Source organism: Schistocerca cancellata, chromosome 4 (assembly GCF_023864275.1).
Source record: "Schistocerca cancellata isolate TAMUIC-IGC-003103 chromosome 4, iqSchCanc2.1, whole genome shotgun sequence".
Taxonomy (NCBI): Eukaryota; Metazoa; Arthropoda; class Insecta; order Orthoptera; family Acrididae; genus Schistocerca; species Schistocerca cancellata.
The window spans coordinates 339331301-339351080 of record NC_064629.1 but is presented as its reverse complement, the minus strand read 5'-3'; the positions used below and the strand labels follow the sequence as shown (position 1 = coordinate 339351080).

Below are 19780 nucleotides of genomic sequence, written 5' to 3'. Positions count from 1 at the left end.
GAGATCCACGACTACTTTTTCTCCTCCTTGCTTCCACTCATGTCTACATAAAAAAGCGGTATGTTTCATGTGACATTCCGTACACGACGAAATCCACACTGACGAGGCAGTTACAAGATTTCGCTCTTTTTTTTAGTGTGGGAGTATCCAGAATGGGCATTTCTTATAGACGTCCCAGTCAACATACGACGTTTACTTGAGAGTCTGAATATAAACAACTCTCATTCTCTTCTTTTTTCAGCAACTCCTTAAAATCGTCACGTTTGACAACTATGTTGGTTTCAGTCTCAATTAGTCTGAGTCATTATGCCACAAATCAAACATACCCTTGCCCTTTATAGTAATTAATCAATAAATCTTCCACCACTTTCAGTTCATAAGGTGCTCATTTCATAGGTTTCTTCGTAGGTGACCTCTCGTACTTCATTTGGTTTGAGTTTTATCGTTAACCAAAATGTCATATTAAATCATCATGCCATAATAGAAACAAACATTCTTGAAATCTACAGTCTGTTCCGTCGTGTCATCATGACAGAGATGCGTGCAAGTTTCCTTGGAAATAGTTCAACTAATATCGCTGTTTGTTTTTATCCCATTACTATTACTCGCAGCGACAGCAAGAGATAGGAAAGAAAAGTTTTGCACTTCTCGTCGTGGTACCATCAGGTTCACCCAGGTAGTCAATAACAATGGTCAATTATCTGAATGTGCAGTAGATTTTCACACATGTAAATGTTACATTAATGAAATTTTTTGTTCACGCCGATTTGCTGGACAACAGCGTCGGTTTTTCTATGTAACGAACCGCGACATCATCACACAAATGTTGTCAATACTTTATTCGTCCATATTAAGTAACTGACAAATAACGTGTTGTTCCATCAGTATCCAAAACATTCAAGAGCGCCTTAGCATTGGATTGATCACATACACACCTCAAACTGAACAATGCAACCTCCAGATATACTCAACATTTTTAGTCCAACAACATACTGATCATTGAACAACTATAATTACGACATACGTTGTAACCTCTGTCTACATCAAACTCGCAATGATTATCAGGTTTGTATGTTAAAATCTCTACTGATTAGACGCGGCAAAATAATTTTCGAAGGTTCAGTCAATGTTCTGCACGTTGTAGGTAGTACACACAGTAATTGTGCCCAACGAGTTTGAGCTTTAGAATCTGTCCAACAAACTCTTTGAAAATACACGTCGTTGCGCAGTTTGTGATACGCTAGCTTGTATATCCTATATTTTTATACGACTTGAAACTATTGTAATTCGTCATTTACCACCTGGTATATCGCGAAATCAATCTGTAGCTCTATAGTTATCAGATGATTGAATTTTTTTGTGTTCGGTCCGCTTCAGGTTGCTTCCAGTAGTAGTAGTAGTAGTAGTAGTTCGTTGATTTATACGATTTTATAAAATTCTTTCCCGGGATACAAGCTGTTCCAAGCAATACTGTGTTCTGTACGTATCTCTTCACTGCTTCCTAAAATGTGCGTTTGTTCTGTATTGAAGTTACATGACTAATTATTACTGGGATGATCTCACACTGTTCACCTGCCACGTACGACTTATCTCTATGATCCAGGTGAGCAGTTTCCTCATTCATGTTCGCATCATAAGGAAACTGTCATCCTTCCAGATGCACTACACTCTCTTTGCCTGTTTTACAATGTCAGTCTTTTTACATGCTACGCAGTACCGTTAGTTTGCACCATTCTGACGTCCAAGATTGTTCCAGCTGCTGTGTGTCTGAGAGTTCCAGTACTACAAGGGTTCAACACATTGGCCAGTGGTGGTTTGTATTCCGTTTTTGAATGAGAGAATAAGGAAGAGCTTTACTTTCTCCACTGTCGTCTAACTGTTCCTTGTCCGGTGTTATTTGTATTTTGCCTCTATTGAATTTTCACTTTCAATTAACTAATCAACTACCATTATAACTGGTGTGTATCACGCCATACCAATCATTTTACAACAACCTCACACCTGCATTGCCACGGACTTTTGGGAAGCACTTTATGTACGAAATATATCGTACCAGACTCTTGTAATTACTGACATTACTCGTACTTGAAGTCAATGATACCTGACTTCGCTATATTGCTCCTTTCATGATAAAGTTATAAAAAATGAATCATATACCTATTGAAAAGTTGATTTTAAACGTCAACCTTTTGTTTTATTACATCCTTTAATTCTTCCGCAATATTTCCTGAAGTGTCTTTTTCCTTCTTTTAATACTACAATCTGAACATCAAACCTCTTTCTAAGTGATGAGTCTCACTAAGCATACAGAGACAACTATTTTTTTTTCCTTATACACACATAATAGTTTTATCAATGATATATGAATTATTTTAAGACTTCAGCACAATACATATAAGCACTGTTCCCGATTAACTTCAAAATTATATTTTTCTGGGTGGTAAGTCTACGGCACTTCCTGAAGCTACCACCGAAAGTGGCGAAGCAGTACAAATATCTTAGATCAACCCTAGCTTCACTTTCTGTGCCTTAATCTTCGAAGTAACTTTATACTTAAATCACAGGTTTAAACGCCAACTAATGGATACGCTAAGAGTAAGACGATCACTGATACGAGAATGTTCTTCGACCTCTGTGTTCAGTAATGTACTTACTTTGTCTTCCAAATTTTAATCCTTTTTCTCTGTAGCATATATTTATGCCCATCTCATCAGGAAACTCAGCCAATAAGCTACGTGATGCAGCAGTCTGAGGAGGACAGGGATCTATTCCCCATCAAGCTATCCATATGTCGGTTTTTCTGTGATTTCCTTGAACAGATTAAGGCGAAAGTCCAGTTGGTTCCTTTGAAAATGAATTGTTCGATTTTACTTATCACTGCCCAACAGGAGCTTCTTTCCTTCCTTCGGTTCTTTGAAAAACATTTCATGATAAAAGTGTTAATCTACATGATTGCAAGCAGAATTTTGTAGTTTTCTTCGATTAGTTCAACATCTACGCGCCATTATTGTTGTCTTGCTGGTACCACGTTGTCCGCAGATCGTGCTCTAGTAGGCAGCGTCGCAGTCTCTACATCACGACGTCCTGCGGGTCGATTCCCGGCAGGGTCGGTGATTTTCTTCGATCGGAGAGTAGGTGTTTGTATTATCCCAATCACTTCATCTCACCTTCATCACAAAGATGCCCAAGTCGTCCGAGTGGTGTCAAATGAAAGAATTGCGCCAAACGGCCGAACAACCCCACATGGGGTCTACTGCCTGTTTGTTGCAAAACCGAAGATAGGCTTTAATGTAATGTTTTAATGCATTAAACGTTTGGCGAGAAAACTCGGCCAGAGGCTATGATTTCTGACAGTAATTCCCAGCTTCACGAAAGAAAAAAGTAAGCCTTCCTAATATTGCAATAGAAATAATGTTCATCAGTTTCTTATGTTCCTCCTTCTTCCTTTGTATATGTAAGGTTCATGTTTAACATTTTTAATCTTCACACCTTGAGACCACAGGAATGGTTGAACATGTCGGGTCCAGACGTCCAAGGAAAATAATCTTCGTCTCTCAAACGTGTCAGATCTTACATTTCAATGCACTCTCTCACTAGCTTCACTACTTCACGTAATTATGTCTGAATTAGCAAATGATCACGATAGCTAAAAATAATCATGAGATCCCCACTTTTGTGCAACATATTTCATTTCCGTGTAACTTGAAACTGAAGTTTGTACAGTGGTCTTCTGTACTACAGTAAAAAAGACTTTCGAAAAAGGATGGGAACACAAATCTTTGATTTTTTATCCTGGTATCATTTCTTCATAAGGCTAGGTAACCTTCAAAAATAAAAGAGGACTATGGCTTCGTGTTGTTGATCCGTGGTTAGCAGTACCACCAAATCGAAGGAACTTCTCAAAAATAGCAGACAATGAAAAATTCATCAATGATGGAATTTCCAGTTCTTCATGAATGATATCACTTCAGACTAAAATCTTCCGTTTTATGCCGTACTTAGTAGGCATTTACCTTCTTATTGCATCAATATTTTTGTTGTTTATGTGGCTCTCCGTCTTACTTTGTAAAACGTCATAAAAACATTATATGTTAATGTCTTCCCAGACGACAAGAGACTGTCCACATAAAGCTGTGGATTCCTACGATGAACTGCTTCAAAGTAGAACATAATTTCATGAATTGGTGAATTTAGATATTTACATTGCTGGAAACAGCACTTTCTTTTTACAGTTTTATTTCATTCCACATTAGCAGTGATAATCAGTTCGCTTCCGGGTCTTTTGTTTATTCACAGAATTGACTAACTAAGTTTATCTATAACATTTCAGAAGATTGTAAGAAAGTTCTCATTAACTAGATGAGACCGTATTTGCATCGACTATCAAGTCCAGGATATTATTTTCACATTCGTTTTACTTGCTTCAAAAGAAACTTTCTTCTTAACTAACTCCATTTTATCTGAATTGTTTCAGTCTTGGTGGATTTTATATTTACCAATGACAACATACTTCCGACTTATCAATCTTGCTGAATAGAAAATTTATTTATGATGACACAACAAAGCTTGGCAAATTTTATTATTTACCCAACAGAAAATAATTCTGAAAATGACATGATAAATACTACTGATTTAGGTAACAATTCTGAAGTGCTTTCTGATTAATACCATCAATTTACAGAATTACAATAATCTCTAACGCACTAGCTTTCTTGTGGCTGTTATTTTTAAGAAAAGTATCATAATTAACATTAGAAAATTCGCTATGCATAATTTATATAATCATTATTAGTTCAAATTTACGATCTCATGATTTTATAAACACAACTAATGGTCTAAAACAATCAACTTCTTTTCAGTCAATATTGCATTAAAGAACTGCTAAATTTTATAACTACAGTTTTGTTCTTCTTCGTGTGCATTCTATCGATGGCACATCGACATTTTCTCGTTACTTGTTGCCTATTGAACTAGACAGCCATTACTTGGTTGACGGGAACAGCCTTCTCCTCGTTGTGAACAGCTACTTCGGCGGACAGCGTGCTCTCTCACCTCAATGAACCTACAGCCTTCACAGCAGTTGTCGGTCCAGCATTGACGACTATGACACGAAACTCACCTGAAACAGAAGACGTAAGATGTTCGGTTACACTATCATGACATTCATCAGGAAAGAAAAGGATGATTTTTATCCTACTTTCGCTGATTTTAGTGCCTCGTCATCAGCGAAGAATGTACGTAAACACTGAACACTAATCTGCACACAGTTTAAATCAGACAACGGTAGTATTTGTCGACATCTCAAAATTGGAAAGCTCAAACACACATTCTTAAATTCCCAGCAATTAGCTTACTTCATGCACTTACAGGTAAAAATAAAAAATAAAAATGGAAAGCTAGCTCTCTCTCTCTCTCTCTCGCTCTCTCTCTCTCTCTCTCTCTCTCAGGAAAGACATGTGATGCCTTAAGTGCATTGTCTGTCTATGTCTATAGACGGGCCGAGAAGAAACATCTGATAATAACTCTGCACTGACAAAGAAGAATACTATATTCAGTCCGTGGACAGCCGGCTCCTATACAATGCACTAGGTATGAAAGAAATGCTTCAATCAACGAACATGACTACGATACGAGCTCTGAGGAAGTTTTCGTTTTAACAAAATAAATGTCCCTGACTGTAAGCAGAAAGTTTCGTGAGTCACCCTTACTCACTACGTAGTCGTTATTGTTTTCGTTGTAGTCAGAAGACTGGTTTGCTGCAGCCATCACACTAGTCTAACCCCGTGCAAGCCTTTGGATAACAAGTTTTTGGATAACAACTGCAACCTACATCCATTTGATCCTGTGTACAATTTTTGCCTCCCCCCTCCCACCGTTTCCCTTAATCACTAAACGGACTATTCCTTGAAGGCTAAGAATGAGGAAGCGAGAGGCACTCAGCAATCAATCGCAATCCCATTAGTTTTTATCATTCTTGTAACTCTAGATTTCGGTTGTAAATAGCCATCTTTATTTCACAAGACTCGCGGCAGTGTGTCAGCCTATGTTCTTACAGGTGTACAGGCAGAAGGAAACTAAGGAGGTTGTTTGCAGCATGTGAAACAGCTTTAGTTGACGTCAACTAAGGCTGTTATACTTGTTGTAAACAACCGCCTCAGTTCCCTTCTGCCTGCACACTTTGTAAGAACATATGGTGACACACTGTCGGGAGTCTTTTGAATTGTATCTCAAAAGCACTGAAGATGGCTATTTATAGATAAAACCTAGATTTGCAAGAATAATAGAAACTAATGGGACTGTGACTGCTTGTTGTGAACCTCTCCTCATAGTCTATGGTCGCTTTAGACAACGGCTCCCTATGGAATCAAAGTTGGCTCAGGATAAGTCTTACAAATCGTTCCCTTTACTCCTAAATCCGATTTTATGCCACCTCATTCGTTATTCGATTTACTCATCTGATCTTCCCTTCTTGTCTGAACTCACCGTCCACGTTTCACTTCCGTACAAGGCTATAGTTCACACAAATACCTCGAGGAAAGACTTCATAACACTGCAATTTGTATTACACGTTAACAAATTTCTTTTTTCACAAATGCTTTCGAATGAAACATGTTTTACTGCTACCAGTAACTATTTAATTATTTCCAAGATGCGTTTCGTAAGGCGGCGGAGGGGGGGAGGGGGGACGAGAGGGGGGAGGGGGAGGGCGGGAGTGGGGCAACGAGTAGGAAGAGGGGGGGGGGATGAGAGACAGTGAGAGAGAACACTTGGATTATGATTCGAATATTATACGCATATAGATACACTCTTAATAATATAAAAAGATCTATATACTGCCAAGCTGATAAGAGTGTACAAAATGTTTGTGTGTGGGTGAACCTATTGTGTTTTGTGAGTCAATCCACTATTGTTCGTGTGTCAGTATGCCAATTTAATAAAGTAGGCTGCTGATAAAAACAGATTACACTGGCGTAAAAATTGTTACTTTTGTCACTTAGGGTGGACTCAGGCTGTTTTCTTCGGTGTTTGTATATTTGGAGCGTTTCAAGGGTGCCTACTTTTGTGATTTTAGGTTGGATATGTAGAATGTTGATACCTTTCTTATTAACATGTTTTATTTTAGGCATGTGAGCGGCTACTGCCAATCTGTATTTTTATTTTGTTTCCTAGAGCTTATTTGTATTACTTCAAACTAATCTCAAGCGATCTACCGATCTCAACTGCCTACATGCGTTAACGGAAATGTAATGCCTCCGAATTTTTTATGTGGAAAATCTTAAAGCTTTTCAAATCAAACTTGAGTAACTGTCTACACCCCTATTCTTCACGTCTGCATGTTTATTTCTCAAAATCGTCACCGTGGTGACGAACACATTTCTCCCAACGAGAGACCAGTTTGTTGATACCGTCACTGTAGAATGTTGATGGAGACAGAACCTCATCTCTGCTTGAACCGCTTCATTGCTACTAAAGAGACCTCCTCGAACGTGTTGTTTAAGTTTCAGAAATAGATGAAAATCGGGTGGGACCAAGTTGGGACTGTATGATCGACAATCAAGGTGACAACCAAGGTGTCCGATTGTTGCATATGTTGAAACACTTGTGTGTGGTTTCGAATTGTCACGCTGGTGCTCCATGTGTCGACGAACTCTTCGAATTGGAAACTCAATTACAGCATGCTGTTTCTCAAGCACCGACGGAGTGACTTTATGCACCGCCATGTTAAACGCTACAATTCAGAGCTCTCAAGCGGCAGATGGCTTTAAATATGTACACAAGAAGAACAAAGGCGTATATGTTAATAACGTTTGTTTTGGTTAAAAAGCTTTAAGAGCTTTCACATAAAAAATTCAGAGGCATTACATTCAAAAACTGAAATTAGTTCTAGAATTCCAATTTTCTCGTTCTCAGTTCAATTGCTCTAAAGGCTGGTGACCCTTTTAGATCGTGAGGATAACACTACAACCCTATTAGATTTGCGAATAGGTGATTTTCATTTTAATGGGTCATGTTCAAATGGCTCTGAGCACTATGGCACGTAACATCTGAGGTCATTAGTCCCTTAGAACTTAGAACTACTTAAACCTAACTAACCTGAGGACATCACACACATCCATGCCCGAGGCAGGATTCGAACCTGCGACCGTAGCGGTCGCACGGTTCCAGCCTGAAGAGCCTAGAACCGCTCGTCTACAGCGGCCCGCAACATGACTATGTTGCGTCCTAGAAATAGGTAAGTCTTGTGGCTCCCAGCCCGGTGCGGATGTTTCGATTTGCTGCCGATTAGGCGTTTGCATGTCATTTTTTCCGTTTTTTTACCTGATAAACTTCTGATAATGTCTCGAGAGAATGTTTGTACCCTGTTTTAGAACTTCCCGTTACTGAAAAAATGCGATATGATCAACGAAAGTTGAGCCAGAGACTAATGTGTGACTTGCCAACAAAACGAATTATTGTTCTAAGAGGCGCGAAAGGGAAGGAAGATTTGGGTTTAATGTTCCATCGACGACAAACTAGGATTGGGAAAGTTTGAAGAAGGAAATCGGCCATGCTCTTTTCTAAGAAACGGGTCTGGTATTCTCCTCAATCAATATATGGCCAACACAGGAAACTTGAATCTGGATGGCAAGAACGGGTGTGAAGCCAATTCATCCTGGATGCGACGTGGGTGCGCTGCGGTGTTCTGTTCATCTGTAATCACGTTACCCTTTAGTGGTGTTGTAAGGTCTGTCGACCTGTCCGACATCACCGCAGACAGTAATAGCCCACAGGATAACCTAGGTTGGTATCTCAGTCTCCACATGCTGGTTTGACTTTCGAGTCATCCCCGAAGTTATGGCGATTCAGCGCAAGGCACGTTCAGTAGTTTCCGTGTGAGATAACACCCACCCCACACAATGCAGTATCATCGCTACATCACATCTAAATCTTAAACGCTTTCTCCCGTTTCTCACAGTTTGCGTGAAAAGGAAGTAAGAGCAAGATAACCTTTGACGAGCCATCAGATAATGTACGATAGCTGTAAGTAACAATAGCGAATAGTAAAAATATTTAAAAAATTAGACGTTGAGAAATGAAGACAGATAAGATACGACGCCCATATTACGAATCTAAATTACATCGTAATGTATTATGTTACTGCCCTCTATTTGTGAACTGCATGTCAGAATTTGTCATTGTCATAATTCGTACTCAGAATGCGAATACCGAACGGTCCTTTCGTGTAATTACAACAAGACATCTTATCTGGTACAGCAGCACGAGTCAACATCCTTATCGGAAACGTGGGGACCTTTGCACCACTGATCCGCTGGGCCGCGATAGCTGACTCCCTACCGTCGAAACCGCCATTATTCCCACACATTTCGTTCTACCAGCATCATACCTGCCTCAGCACATATGGCATCAAGATTTAGTGTGCAGCTACACCTTACTGGCATGAATTTCATATTTTACTGGCATGAATTTCGTATTTTCGGGATTCGGTCCTGTTTCTTGACACCAGGAGGGAGATATTGCTTCTACATCCACATCGATATTACGCAAGCTACCGTGCAGCGCGTGGCGGAGGGTACCCTATACCACTACTAGTCTTTTCCTTTCCTCTTCCATTCGCAAATAGAGCGAGGAAAAACGACTTTCTATACGTCCCTGTACGAGCCCTAATTTATCTTTACTTATGTTCGTGGTCCTTAGGCGAAATGTAAGTTGGCGGCAGTAGAATTGTTCTGCAGCCAGCTTCAAATGCCGCTTCTCTAAATTTTCTCAATGGTAATCGTCGAAAAGAATGCCGCCTTCCGTCAAGGGATTCCCACTGAGTTGCCGCAGCACCTCTGTAATACTTTAGTGTTGTTCGAACATATCGGTAACAAATCTTGCAGCCCGCCTCTGAATTGTTTCGTCATCTTCCTTTAATCTGACCTAGCGCGGATCCCAAACACTCCAGCAGTACTCAAGAATGGGTCGTACTGGTGTCGTTTATGCTGTCTCCCTTACAGATGAACCAAACATTCCTGAAATTCACCCAATACACAGGAGTAGGACCTTTCGCCTTCCCTACTACAGTCCTTACATTCTCGTTCCATTTCATATAGCTTTGCAGCGTTATTGGTAGATATTTAATTGATGTGTCTGTCACAAGCAGCAAATTACTAATGCTGCATTCGAACATTACGGGTTTGTTTTTCCTACTTATCCGCATTAACTTACGTTCTTCCACATTTAGAGCTAGCTGCCATTCATCACACTAACTAGAAAAATTGTCTAAATCATCTTTTATCTCCCTATAGTCACTCAACTCAGACACCTTAACGTATACCACAGCATCAACAAAAAATAGTCCGCCCCAGTAGCTGAGTGGTCAGCGCGACAGAATGTCAACCCTAAGGGCTCGGGTTCGATTCCCGGCTGGGTCGAAGATTTTCTCCCCTCAGGGACTTGGTGTTGTGTTGGCCTAATCATCATCATTTCATCTCCATCGTCGTTCAAGTCGCCGAAGCGGCGTCAAATCGAAAGACTTGCACCCGGCGAACGGTCTACCCGACGGGAGGCCCTAGTCACACGACATCAACAAATAACCGCAGATTGCGGCCCACCTTCTCCTCCAAATCATTTGTGTGTATACAGCACAATAGCGATCGTATCACAATGCCCTGGCCTGGCAATTTTAGTTTATACTATTATTGGATCTCCTTAACAGCCGGCCGGAGCGGTTCTAGGCGTTACAGTCAGGAACCGCGCGACCGCTACGGTCGCAGGTTCGAATCCTGCCTCGGGCATGGATGTGTGTGATGCCCTTAGGTTAGTTAGGTTTAAGTAGTTCTAAGTTCTAGGGGACTGATGAACTCAGAAGTTAAGTTGCATAGTGCTCAGAGCCATTTGAACCACACTGCCCTGGGGCACTCCTGACGATACCCTTGTCTTTTATGAACACTCGCCATCGAGGAGAAAATACTAGATTCTGTTACTGAAGACGTCTTAGAACCACTTACATATCTGGCAACACCCACATGTCTGGAAACCTATTACGTATGCTCGTACCTTCCTTAACAGGCTGCAATGGGGCACCGTGTCCAAAGCTTTCGGGAAATCTAGAAACATGTAATCTGCCTACTGCCTTACATCCGTTGTTCGCAGTTTATCACGTGAGAAAAGGGCTAGCTGAGTTTCACACTAGCAATGCTTTCTAAAACCAAACTGACTCGTGGAAATTAACGTAGGGATATTGGTCTGTTATGTTGCAGGTCCGTTCTTTTACGCTTCTCATACACTGGAGTCACCAGCGCTTTTTTCCAGTCGCTTGGAACTTTGCGCTGGGCGAGAGGTTCGCGATAATGCAAGCTAAGTACGGCGCCAATGCCGTAGAGTACTCTTTGCAAAACTGCATTGGGATTCCATCCAGACCTGCTAACTCATTTGCTTTCAAATCTTTTAGTCATTTCTCTGCGACAGGAATACTTATTACTGTGTCGTCCATACGAGATTCTGTCCGATTGTCAAATGACGGTATATTTGTACTATGCTCTTGCTCGAACGATTTCTCTGACGAGAAATTTGAAACTTCGACTTTCGTTCTGCTATCTTCAACCGCCGCACCAAACTGGTCAACAAAAGAATGGATGGAAGGCTTAGCCCTACTTAGCGATTATACACAGGACCAGAATTTTCTAGGGTTCTGTGCCAAATCTTTTGCTAATGTATGACGGTGGTAGCTGTTGTATATCGCGTAGATTTTATTGCAGACGCACGAATCACTACAAACCTTCGCTTGTCGTCGTTTGTACGTTCTCTTTTAAACCCAGAGTCCAACAGCCTCTACTTCCTCAGCATTTTGAAAATTTCGTTATTAAACCATGGTGGGTCTTTTCCGTACTTTATCTACTTACTGGGCACATAACTCTCCAGGCCGCAACTACTCACATATTCACTTAAGTTAAATGAGCAGAGTGTAGACATTATCTACAGGAAACATGTTATATATTCCTGCTGAAGTCTTTAACTTCAAATGTCTTTTAATAAGGCGACACTGGATCCTACAGTTACGTATTAGGTACATCCTTGTACCCGTGTACTGTGGTACGTACGAAGGATGAGCACTGTCACACTCGTGCAAAAACGTCAGGTTAGATTTAAAGATGCATAGATCCGTTCCGTTCCAGAACTGGTCTTATAAACATGTACACGCACATTTTTCAGTTTTGTTATTTCTGGTCGTTTCCGAAGGAGGTTATGTACTTTAGTTGCCTTTTTACTTCACCTTAAATACAGCTGTATCGACAGGCAAGCCTCGGGCTAGACAGAGAGGAATGGTTCATGTTGGTGAGAAAAAAATAGTTGCTATATCCACCTGGAATAATTCAGGTCAGGACTGTCTTTTAAAAAATAAAAAAATGGAAAAGTGAAAATTGAATAAATTTTTCAACTGGAAAGACCGCTAAAGTCATTCATTCATATCTTACTGGTTTCGGCAATTCTCTCTGGCCATGTTGTAAAGTGGTGATGAAAGTGAGCACTTTTAATCGGCACTATAACATACATGTACTTATTGTTCTGAGGGAGAAGATTGTGTAATAACGTAAACATGTGGTAGATCCGAAGATGGCAACAGTAAGTTGCCGAAACCAATTATCTATATGAATAAATGATTTTAGCGATCTTGACACTTAAAAAATTTATAAAGTGTTCATAATACTTAACATCGCCCCCCTACGCTGACGATGTCGGAAGTGTACTGGAAAAGTTACTTTTCGATTACGTATTTCAGTTTATTCTAACTATGATGTGTGTGTCTTTTGCAGTAATACCGCACATTGTCTATACAGCATTATAAGACTTTCGTCTGAAAAGTTTTTAAGGGTGTTGCAAGGGAGACTGTTCTGAGAAACAACAGCTAAAAAGAAAATTCGATACGTTGCGCCGTTTCCAGTTTATTTAGCAGTAAAGTTAGCCAATCAGGTAGTCACGTGTGCAGCTTCAAGCAGCCTAACGAAGACAGTGTCGCCAAACTTGGTCTTCGTTTGGTTTCCTCAAACCTAAAAAACTTAAGTGTTTCTAACCTAGCTTCAATTTATCACATCCGCAACAGGCACATTTTAACTGGTAATGAGCATCTGAACAAATCGTAATTCACGGACCCACAGGTGATATGTGCATTACAGCATTTCAGCGCGTGAAAGCGATTGAATTTTTCGCGCGACGATCTGGTTGGGTAATTTCAATGCTAAAGAATTCGGAAAAGGCGTAAAGTGTCGAATTTTTTTTCTTAACAATTCTTTCTCAGCACAGCCTCCCCTGCAACACCCTTACAAGCTTTCCAGACTATTTCGCACCACCTTGTATATCACTGCAAATCCATATTGGCGCCATGTACATGTCAACGTCTCCTCTGTGCTTTCTTACAAGGCCATTATGGCTAGTGGGGTATGAAAGTTATGTAGCAGACAAAGCTAACAGCAAAATGACTGCCAGGATGACTCGTCTACCGCACACGGTCCTCCTGCCACGAGCTGAACGCCGGTGTCTCTCTTCCTGCAACAGCTGCGGCACATTTTCACACAGTGTGTATCTCAACAGCTGTAGCACATATGTGTAGAGGCCTTCGTTTCCGGTACTGACAGCCCTTCCCAGCTTTAACCTGAGCGCACTGCCGGTAGTCTCTCTCTCTCTCTCTCTCTCTCTCTCTCTCTCTCTCTCTCTCTCTCCCTCCCTCCCTCCCACTCGCGTCTCAAGATACATTTGATCGCATCAGCTATGTTCCTTCGATAAGTAATTATCATCGCAACGAAACACTTAAAATGAGACTGACTTGTTAAGTTCCCATCGAAAAAGGATTTCACAGCCACGGCGCACTGTAGAGTTGATCTTTTTTCTTTATAATGGCATATTAAATGAGAGATAAACTGATACGAAAGACGCTAAGTCATTAGAGCTGCATTCCTTCGGGATCGATGACTCGCAAAGTCGAAAAATTCACTCGCTGCAAAAACGTTGCAACGTCTTCGACAGTTGTTATGGGAGACATTCTTGCACATTAACCTATTGCCTTAATTATATTTTCCCCATATTCGACCCTATATTTTGTTTTACATACTTTCCTCAATATAATATAATAATTTTTACAGGTATTCCTTGTAAATCTATCCTAACTACACTCCTGGAAATGGAAAAAAGAACACATTGACACCGGTGTGTCAGACCCACCATACTTGCTCCTGACACTGCGAGAGGGCTGTACAAGCAATGATCACACGCACGGCACAGCGGACACACCAGGAACCGCGGTGTTGGCCGTCGAATGGCGCTAGCTGCGCAGCACTTGTGCACCGCCGCCGTCAGTGTCAGCCAGTTTGCCGTGGCATACGGAGCTCCATCGCAGTCTTTAACACTGGTAGCATGCCGCGACAACGTGGACGTGAACCGTATGAGCAGTTGACGGACTTTGAGCGAGGGCGTATAGTGGGCATGCGGGAGGCCGGGTGGACGTACCGCCGAATTGCTCAACACGTGGGGCGTGAGGTCTCCACAGTACATCGATGTTGTCGCCAGTGGTCGGCGGAAGGTGCACGTGCCCGTCGACCTGGGACCGGACCGCAGCGACGCACGGATGCACGCCAAGACCGTAGGATCCTACGCAGTGCCGTAGGGGACCGCACCGCCACTTCCCAGCAAATTAGGGACACTGTTGCTCCTGGGGTATCGGCGAGGACCATTCGCAACCGTCTCCATTAAGCTGGACTACGGTCCCGCACACCGTTAGGCCGTCTTCCGCTCACGCCCCAACATCGTGCAGCCCGCCTCCAGTGGTGTCGCGACAGGCGTGAATGGAGGGACGAATGGAGACGTGTCGTCTTCAGCGATGAGAGTCGCTTCTGCCTTGGTGCCAATGATGGTCGTATGCGTGTTTGGCGCCGTGCAGGTGAGCGCCACAATCAGGACTGCATACGATCGAGGCACACAGGGCCAACACCCGGCATCATGGTGTGGGGAGCGATCTCCTACACTGGCCGTACACCACTGGTGATCGTCGAGGGGACACTGAATAGTGCACGGTACATCCAAACCGTCATCGAACCCATCGTTCTACCATTCCTAGACCGGCAAGGGAACTTGCTGTTCCAACAGGACAATGCACGTCCGCATGTATCCCGTGCCACCCAACGTGCTCTAGAAGGTGTAAGTCAACTACCCTGGCCAGCAAGATCTCCGGATCTGTCCCCCATTGAGCATGTTTGGGACTGGATGAAGCGTCGTCTCACGCGGTCTGCACGTCCAGCACGAACGCTGGTCCAACTGAGGCGCCAGGTGGAAATGGCATGGCAAGCCGTTCCACAGGACTACATCCAGCATCTCTACGATCGTCTCCATGGGAGAATAGCAGCCTGCATTGCTGCGAAAGGTGGATATACACTGTACTAGTGCCGACATTGTGCATGCTCTGTTGCCTGTGTCTATGTGCCTGTGGTTCTGTCAGTGTGATCATGTGATGTATCTGACCCCAGGAATGTGTCAATAAAGTTTCCCCTTCCTGGGACAATGAATTCACGGTGTTCTTATTTCAATTTCCAGGAGTGTATTTACTGATTTATTGGAGTGATGAGGAGTGAAGATAATACTGTTTTACAAGTTTTGTTGGTATGGTATACCAGCGCGACTAGACATTTCTGAAACTCATACCGTGTATAAGTTTTCTTCTTCCTTGTTTGCACACTAATCCATTTCGGGAGGGTGTTTTCTTGATGGGATTGAGAAGGCGATAAACCTTACAAAACCTGAGAAAGATTGCTAAAACTCACAAAATATAGAAAGGAATCGAGTGTGTTATAACACCACTAAGAAGATCAGTGTCTCAGCTTCCCAGTGGTATATAACATGTCATGCCATCTGTTAACAGAGAAGAAGAAACATTAAGAAGCAGCTACAGCTGCTCGGCCAGTCTCACTGCCGGCAATGTAGTAACAGACTTGAAACCTGCGGCAGGCTGTGAAGTCAATGGGTTACTTTCCTGTTGAAAAACGCCATGTGCCGTTATCTCAAAGACAGTCATTACCTTTTGTTCGCTATTTGTTCAGAATATCAGAGTAGGAAAAACCGTGTTATATCTAATAAGGTCCCCAAACCACAGGGGTTTCACAGCTGTGCCTCAAAAATTTTTATTTACTGATTCATTTATCCTGGCAAAATTATAGACTCTCTCTTACATGTAACCTTCATATTTTGAGCAGCCGACTAAGTTGACAGAGTAGTGTCGCCATGAATCTTGTCTGGCCACAACCATCCTAACCAAGCAATAACATGATCAATTAGATCATTCAGGTCGACACATTGAGGTTACAGCGAGATTCACCTGAAAATGCTACGTTTTGCCACTAGTCACACCAACGACAGCTCTAAATGCCCAATGTACTGTAGGTTTTTGTGCTTTCTGGACAATGTAATCCGACGGCATGGCATGCGTCCAGATTGAACTGTCTACGCGGACTCGACGTAATCCATTGGACTGTTGTAGCGTCGAGCAAATGTAGAAAGTGTACGGTCACTTTGTGCGATGGTCACGTTGCGTCGTACAGCGCACGCTCACTGTTACATTTCCAGAAGACCGTTCGTCTTCACATGCTGATATTACTGATACTGCGCCCTTTGACGACAAAAAATTATACCATCAGTTCACACATCGATTGCCGGCTCTTCATGGGGACGATTTACTTTTTCGGTAATATAAGAGAGCGCTGCTATGGGGAAGTTTACGCCCTCTCAATCATTCATTCATTGATGGTACATTTTACTATACTTTCGCTGTTCGTTAATTTAGTGCTATCCTTTCTAGATGTATCAACTTTCCTTCATGTTAGTATGGATGGGATTTCAAAAAGGAGATGTACAGACTACTGTTAAATGATACATTATAAACTGTGAAATAAATACGGAATCAGAATGGCAAATTCTCTGTATGAATTAATTATGAGAATCAAGGAAGACAATAATTCCTGATTGCGTCCAGCAGCCACATACCTTAAGTATCGAAATGAGAAACTGCAATGAAAATAAGTTGACTTTGTGCAACATTATTCTAATATGACATACCAACAGCGGGCAATTTTAGTTTGTCAGCAACTGGTTGAGACTTGCAAGTGATTGTACAGACGGCAGACAAAGTGTGATTCGTGCTAGATGGTACAAAATACGTTTTTACAATTATCGAGCAGCTAGACTAGTCGCAGAATTAAGAATTGCCAATAACTCTCGCTAACAAACAAGCTAGAACTTTGCCACTCTATTTTGGTACCGGGAGTAGTGACAGACGACAATTCTCATATACAGGCAGTGACTGCTTTCGTTGAACTGTTACTAAGGGAAGAACAATAAAAATATGCTTCAACTAGAACACATTCAACCACGTAAATGAGAATGTTGATAACCTATGGTTAAAGATACTGAACAGGCACGCTCAAAATAAACAGCTTACAATCAAAATCTGCCCGATGCAACGTCAAGAGGAAAGATACGTATCGGGTATTTATTCAAACAATTTTAAGCCAAAATTTTATCTTTTGGATTATCAAATACTCACAGGAAGTTTTGGTTCTTTGTACAGTCAGTTTACGAGTAGAAATCATCTCTTCCGCCAATGAATGAGCATCCTCGTACTGCAGTAGTAGATACAATAAAAATAAAATCCCAAATTCTGCCTTTCGAAACACTTTCAAGGCCTGAATTCAATATTCGCTATAGAAAAAAATGCACGAGCACGATCAGGATAAAATTTATATAAGATGGTATTCCAACGAAACGTTGCTGTCGCTCAGACGAGTTCAATCATTGAGCTACCAGCATATTACACGCTAGTCGCCCCCAACAAAATGGTATCTATTGCCGTTGTTACGAACCGCAATAATGCACCTCTTCCGAATCTATAATCGTAAGAATGAAACAGTGTCTTCTTTTTTGTCTGTGTTTGCACAGGGTGGAAGCAATCCTTGTAGAGTGTGGACTGTAGCTCGCCAGAACGGTAAAATTTTACAATGTTGAAAGTATCTGCGTGAATTAAAATATAATTTTGTTTTGTTTCGTTCACTGCACAGTTTCGGCTGTGTAGCCATTTTTAAGGTTTGCGCTATTGCAGCCCATAAAAATCGTCATACATTGATCAGAGTACAAAAATTCATCAAACCACACAAATTATAATTCAAACGCACAAAGTTGGCTACATTACCGGACTTCACAATGAAAGGCATGGCAGCTGCTGTCTAGAACACTACTCATCCATCATACCACTAGTATTTTATGGATGTACTGGAGTAGTTACAGTATGTGGTCAAAAGTATCCAGACACCCCAAAAAACATACGTTTTTCTTATTAGGTGCATTGCGCTGCCCTACTGCCAGGTAATCTGTATCAGCGACCTCAGTAGTCATTAGACATCGTGAGAGAGCAGAGTGGGACGCTCCGCAGAACTCACGGACTTCGGACGTGGTCAGGTGATTGGGAGTCATTTGTATCATACGTCTGTCCGCGAGATTTCCACACTCCTAAAAATTCCTAGGTCCACTGTTTCGGATGTGATAGTGAAGTGGAAACGTGAAGGGACACGTACAGCACAAAAGCGTATAGGGCCACCACGTCTGTTGACTGACAGAGACCACAGACAGTTGAAGCGCGTCGTAATGTGTAATAGGCAGACGTGTATCCTGGCCGTCACACAGGAATTCCAAACTGCATCAGGATCCACTGCAAGTACTATGACAGTTAGGCGAAAGGTGAGAAAACTTGGATTTCATGGTCTAGCGGCTGCACTTCAGCCACACATCACGTCGGTAAATGCCAAACGACGCCTCGCTTGGTGTAAGGAGCGTAAACATTGGATGATTGAACACTGGAAAAACGTTGTGTGGAATGACGTATCACGGTACACAATATGGCGATACGATGGCAGGGTGTGGGTATGGCGAATGTCCGGTGAACGTCATCTGCCAGCTTGGGTAGTGCCAACAGTAAAATTCGCAGGCGGTGGCGTTATGGTATGGTCGTGTTTTTCATGGAGGGGGCTTGCACCCTTGTTGTTTTGCGTGGCACTATCACAGCACAGGCCCACATTGATATTTTAAGCACCTTCTTGCTTGCCACTGTTGAAGAACAATTCGGAGATGTCGATTGCATCTTTCAACACGATCGAGCACCTGTTCATAATGCGCGGCTTGTGGTGGAGTGGTTACACGACAATGACATCCCTGTAATGGACTGGCCTGCACAGAGTCCTGACCTGAATCCTATACAACACCATCGGGATGTTTTGGAACGCCGACTTCGTGCCAGGCCTCACCGACCGACATCGATACCTCTCCTCAGTGCAGCACTCCGTGAAGAATTGGATGTCATTCCCCAAGAAAACTTCCAGCACCTGACTGAACGTATGTCTGCGAGAGTGGAAGCTGTCACCAAGGCTAAGGGTGGGCCAAAACCATACTGAATTCCAGCTTTACCGATGGAGGGTGTCAAGAATCTGTAAGTCATTTTCAGCCAGCCATCCGGATACTTTTGATTACACAGGGTAAGCTCAGCGTCGGAGGCACAGGGGGAATAGCACATTGCCATCGTGGGCAAGATCCTACAGGTGGTGTCTTGCTGTTGCCTTACTTCGACCCATGTCAAGGGTATAACTGAGTGAATGTGGTCAGTGCTTTGTATATATTGTTTTGTGTATGTACTGATATTGTAAATAGGAGACTCATCTAGTACACAGGATCCACATAGAGAGTTCCCAACAACAATTTCGTTCAGCCTTAC

The 19780-nt window shown here is 42.2% G+C and overlaps 1 protein-coding gene across 1 annotated transcript in view; it reads right to left on the bottom strand.

The window, feature by feature from the left end:
* Positions 1 to 4814: 4814 nt before the first annotated feature.
* LOC126184587 (liprin-alpha-2-like) overlaps positions 4815 to 19780 on the bottom strand; it is a 155870-nt gene continuing 140904 nt past the window's right edge. The window contains exon 2 of the mRNA XM_049927023.1: positions 4815 to 5119. Coding sequence (XP_049782980.1) covers positions 5102 to 5119 — 18 coding nt within the window. The 3' untranslated portion in view covers positions 4815 to 5101. The remainder of the gene's footprint in view (positions 5120 to 19780) is intronic.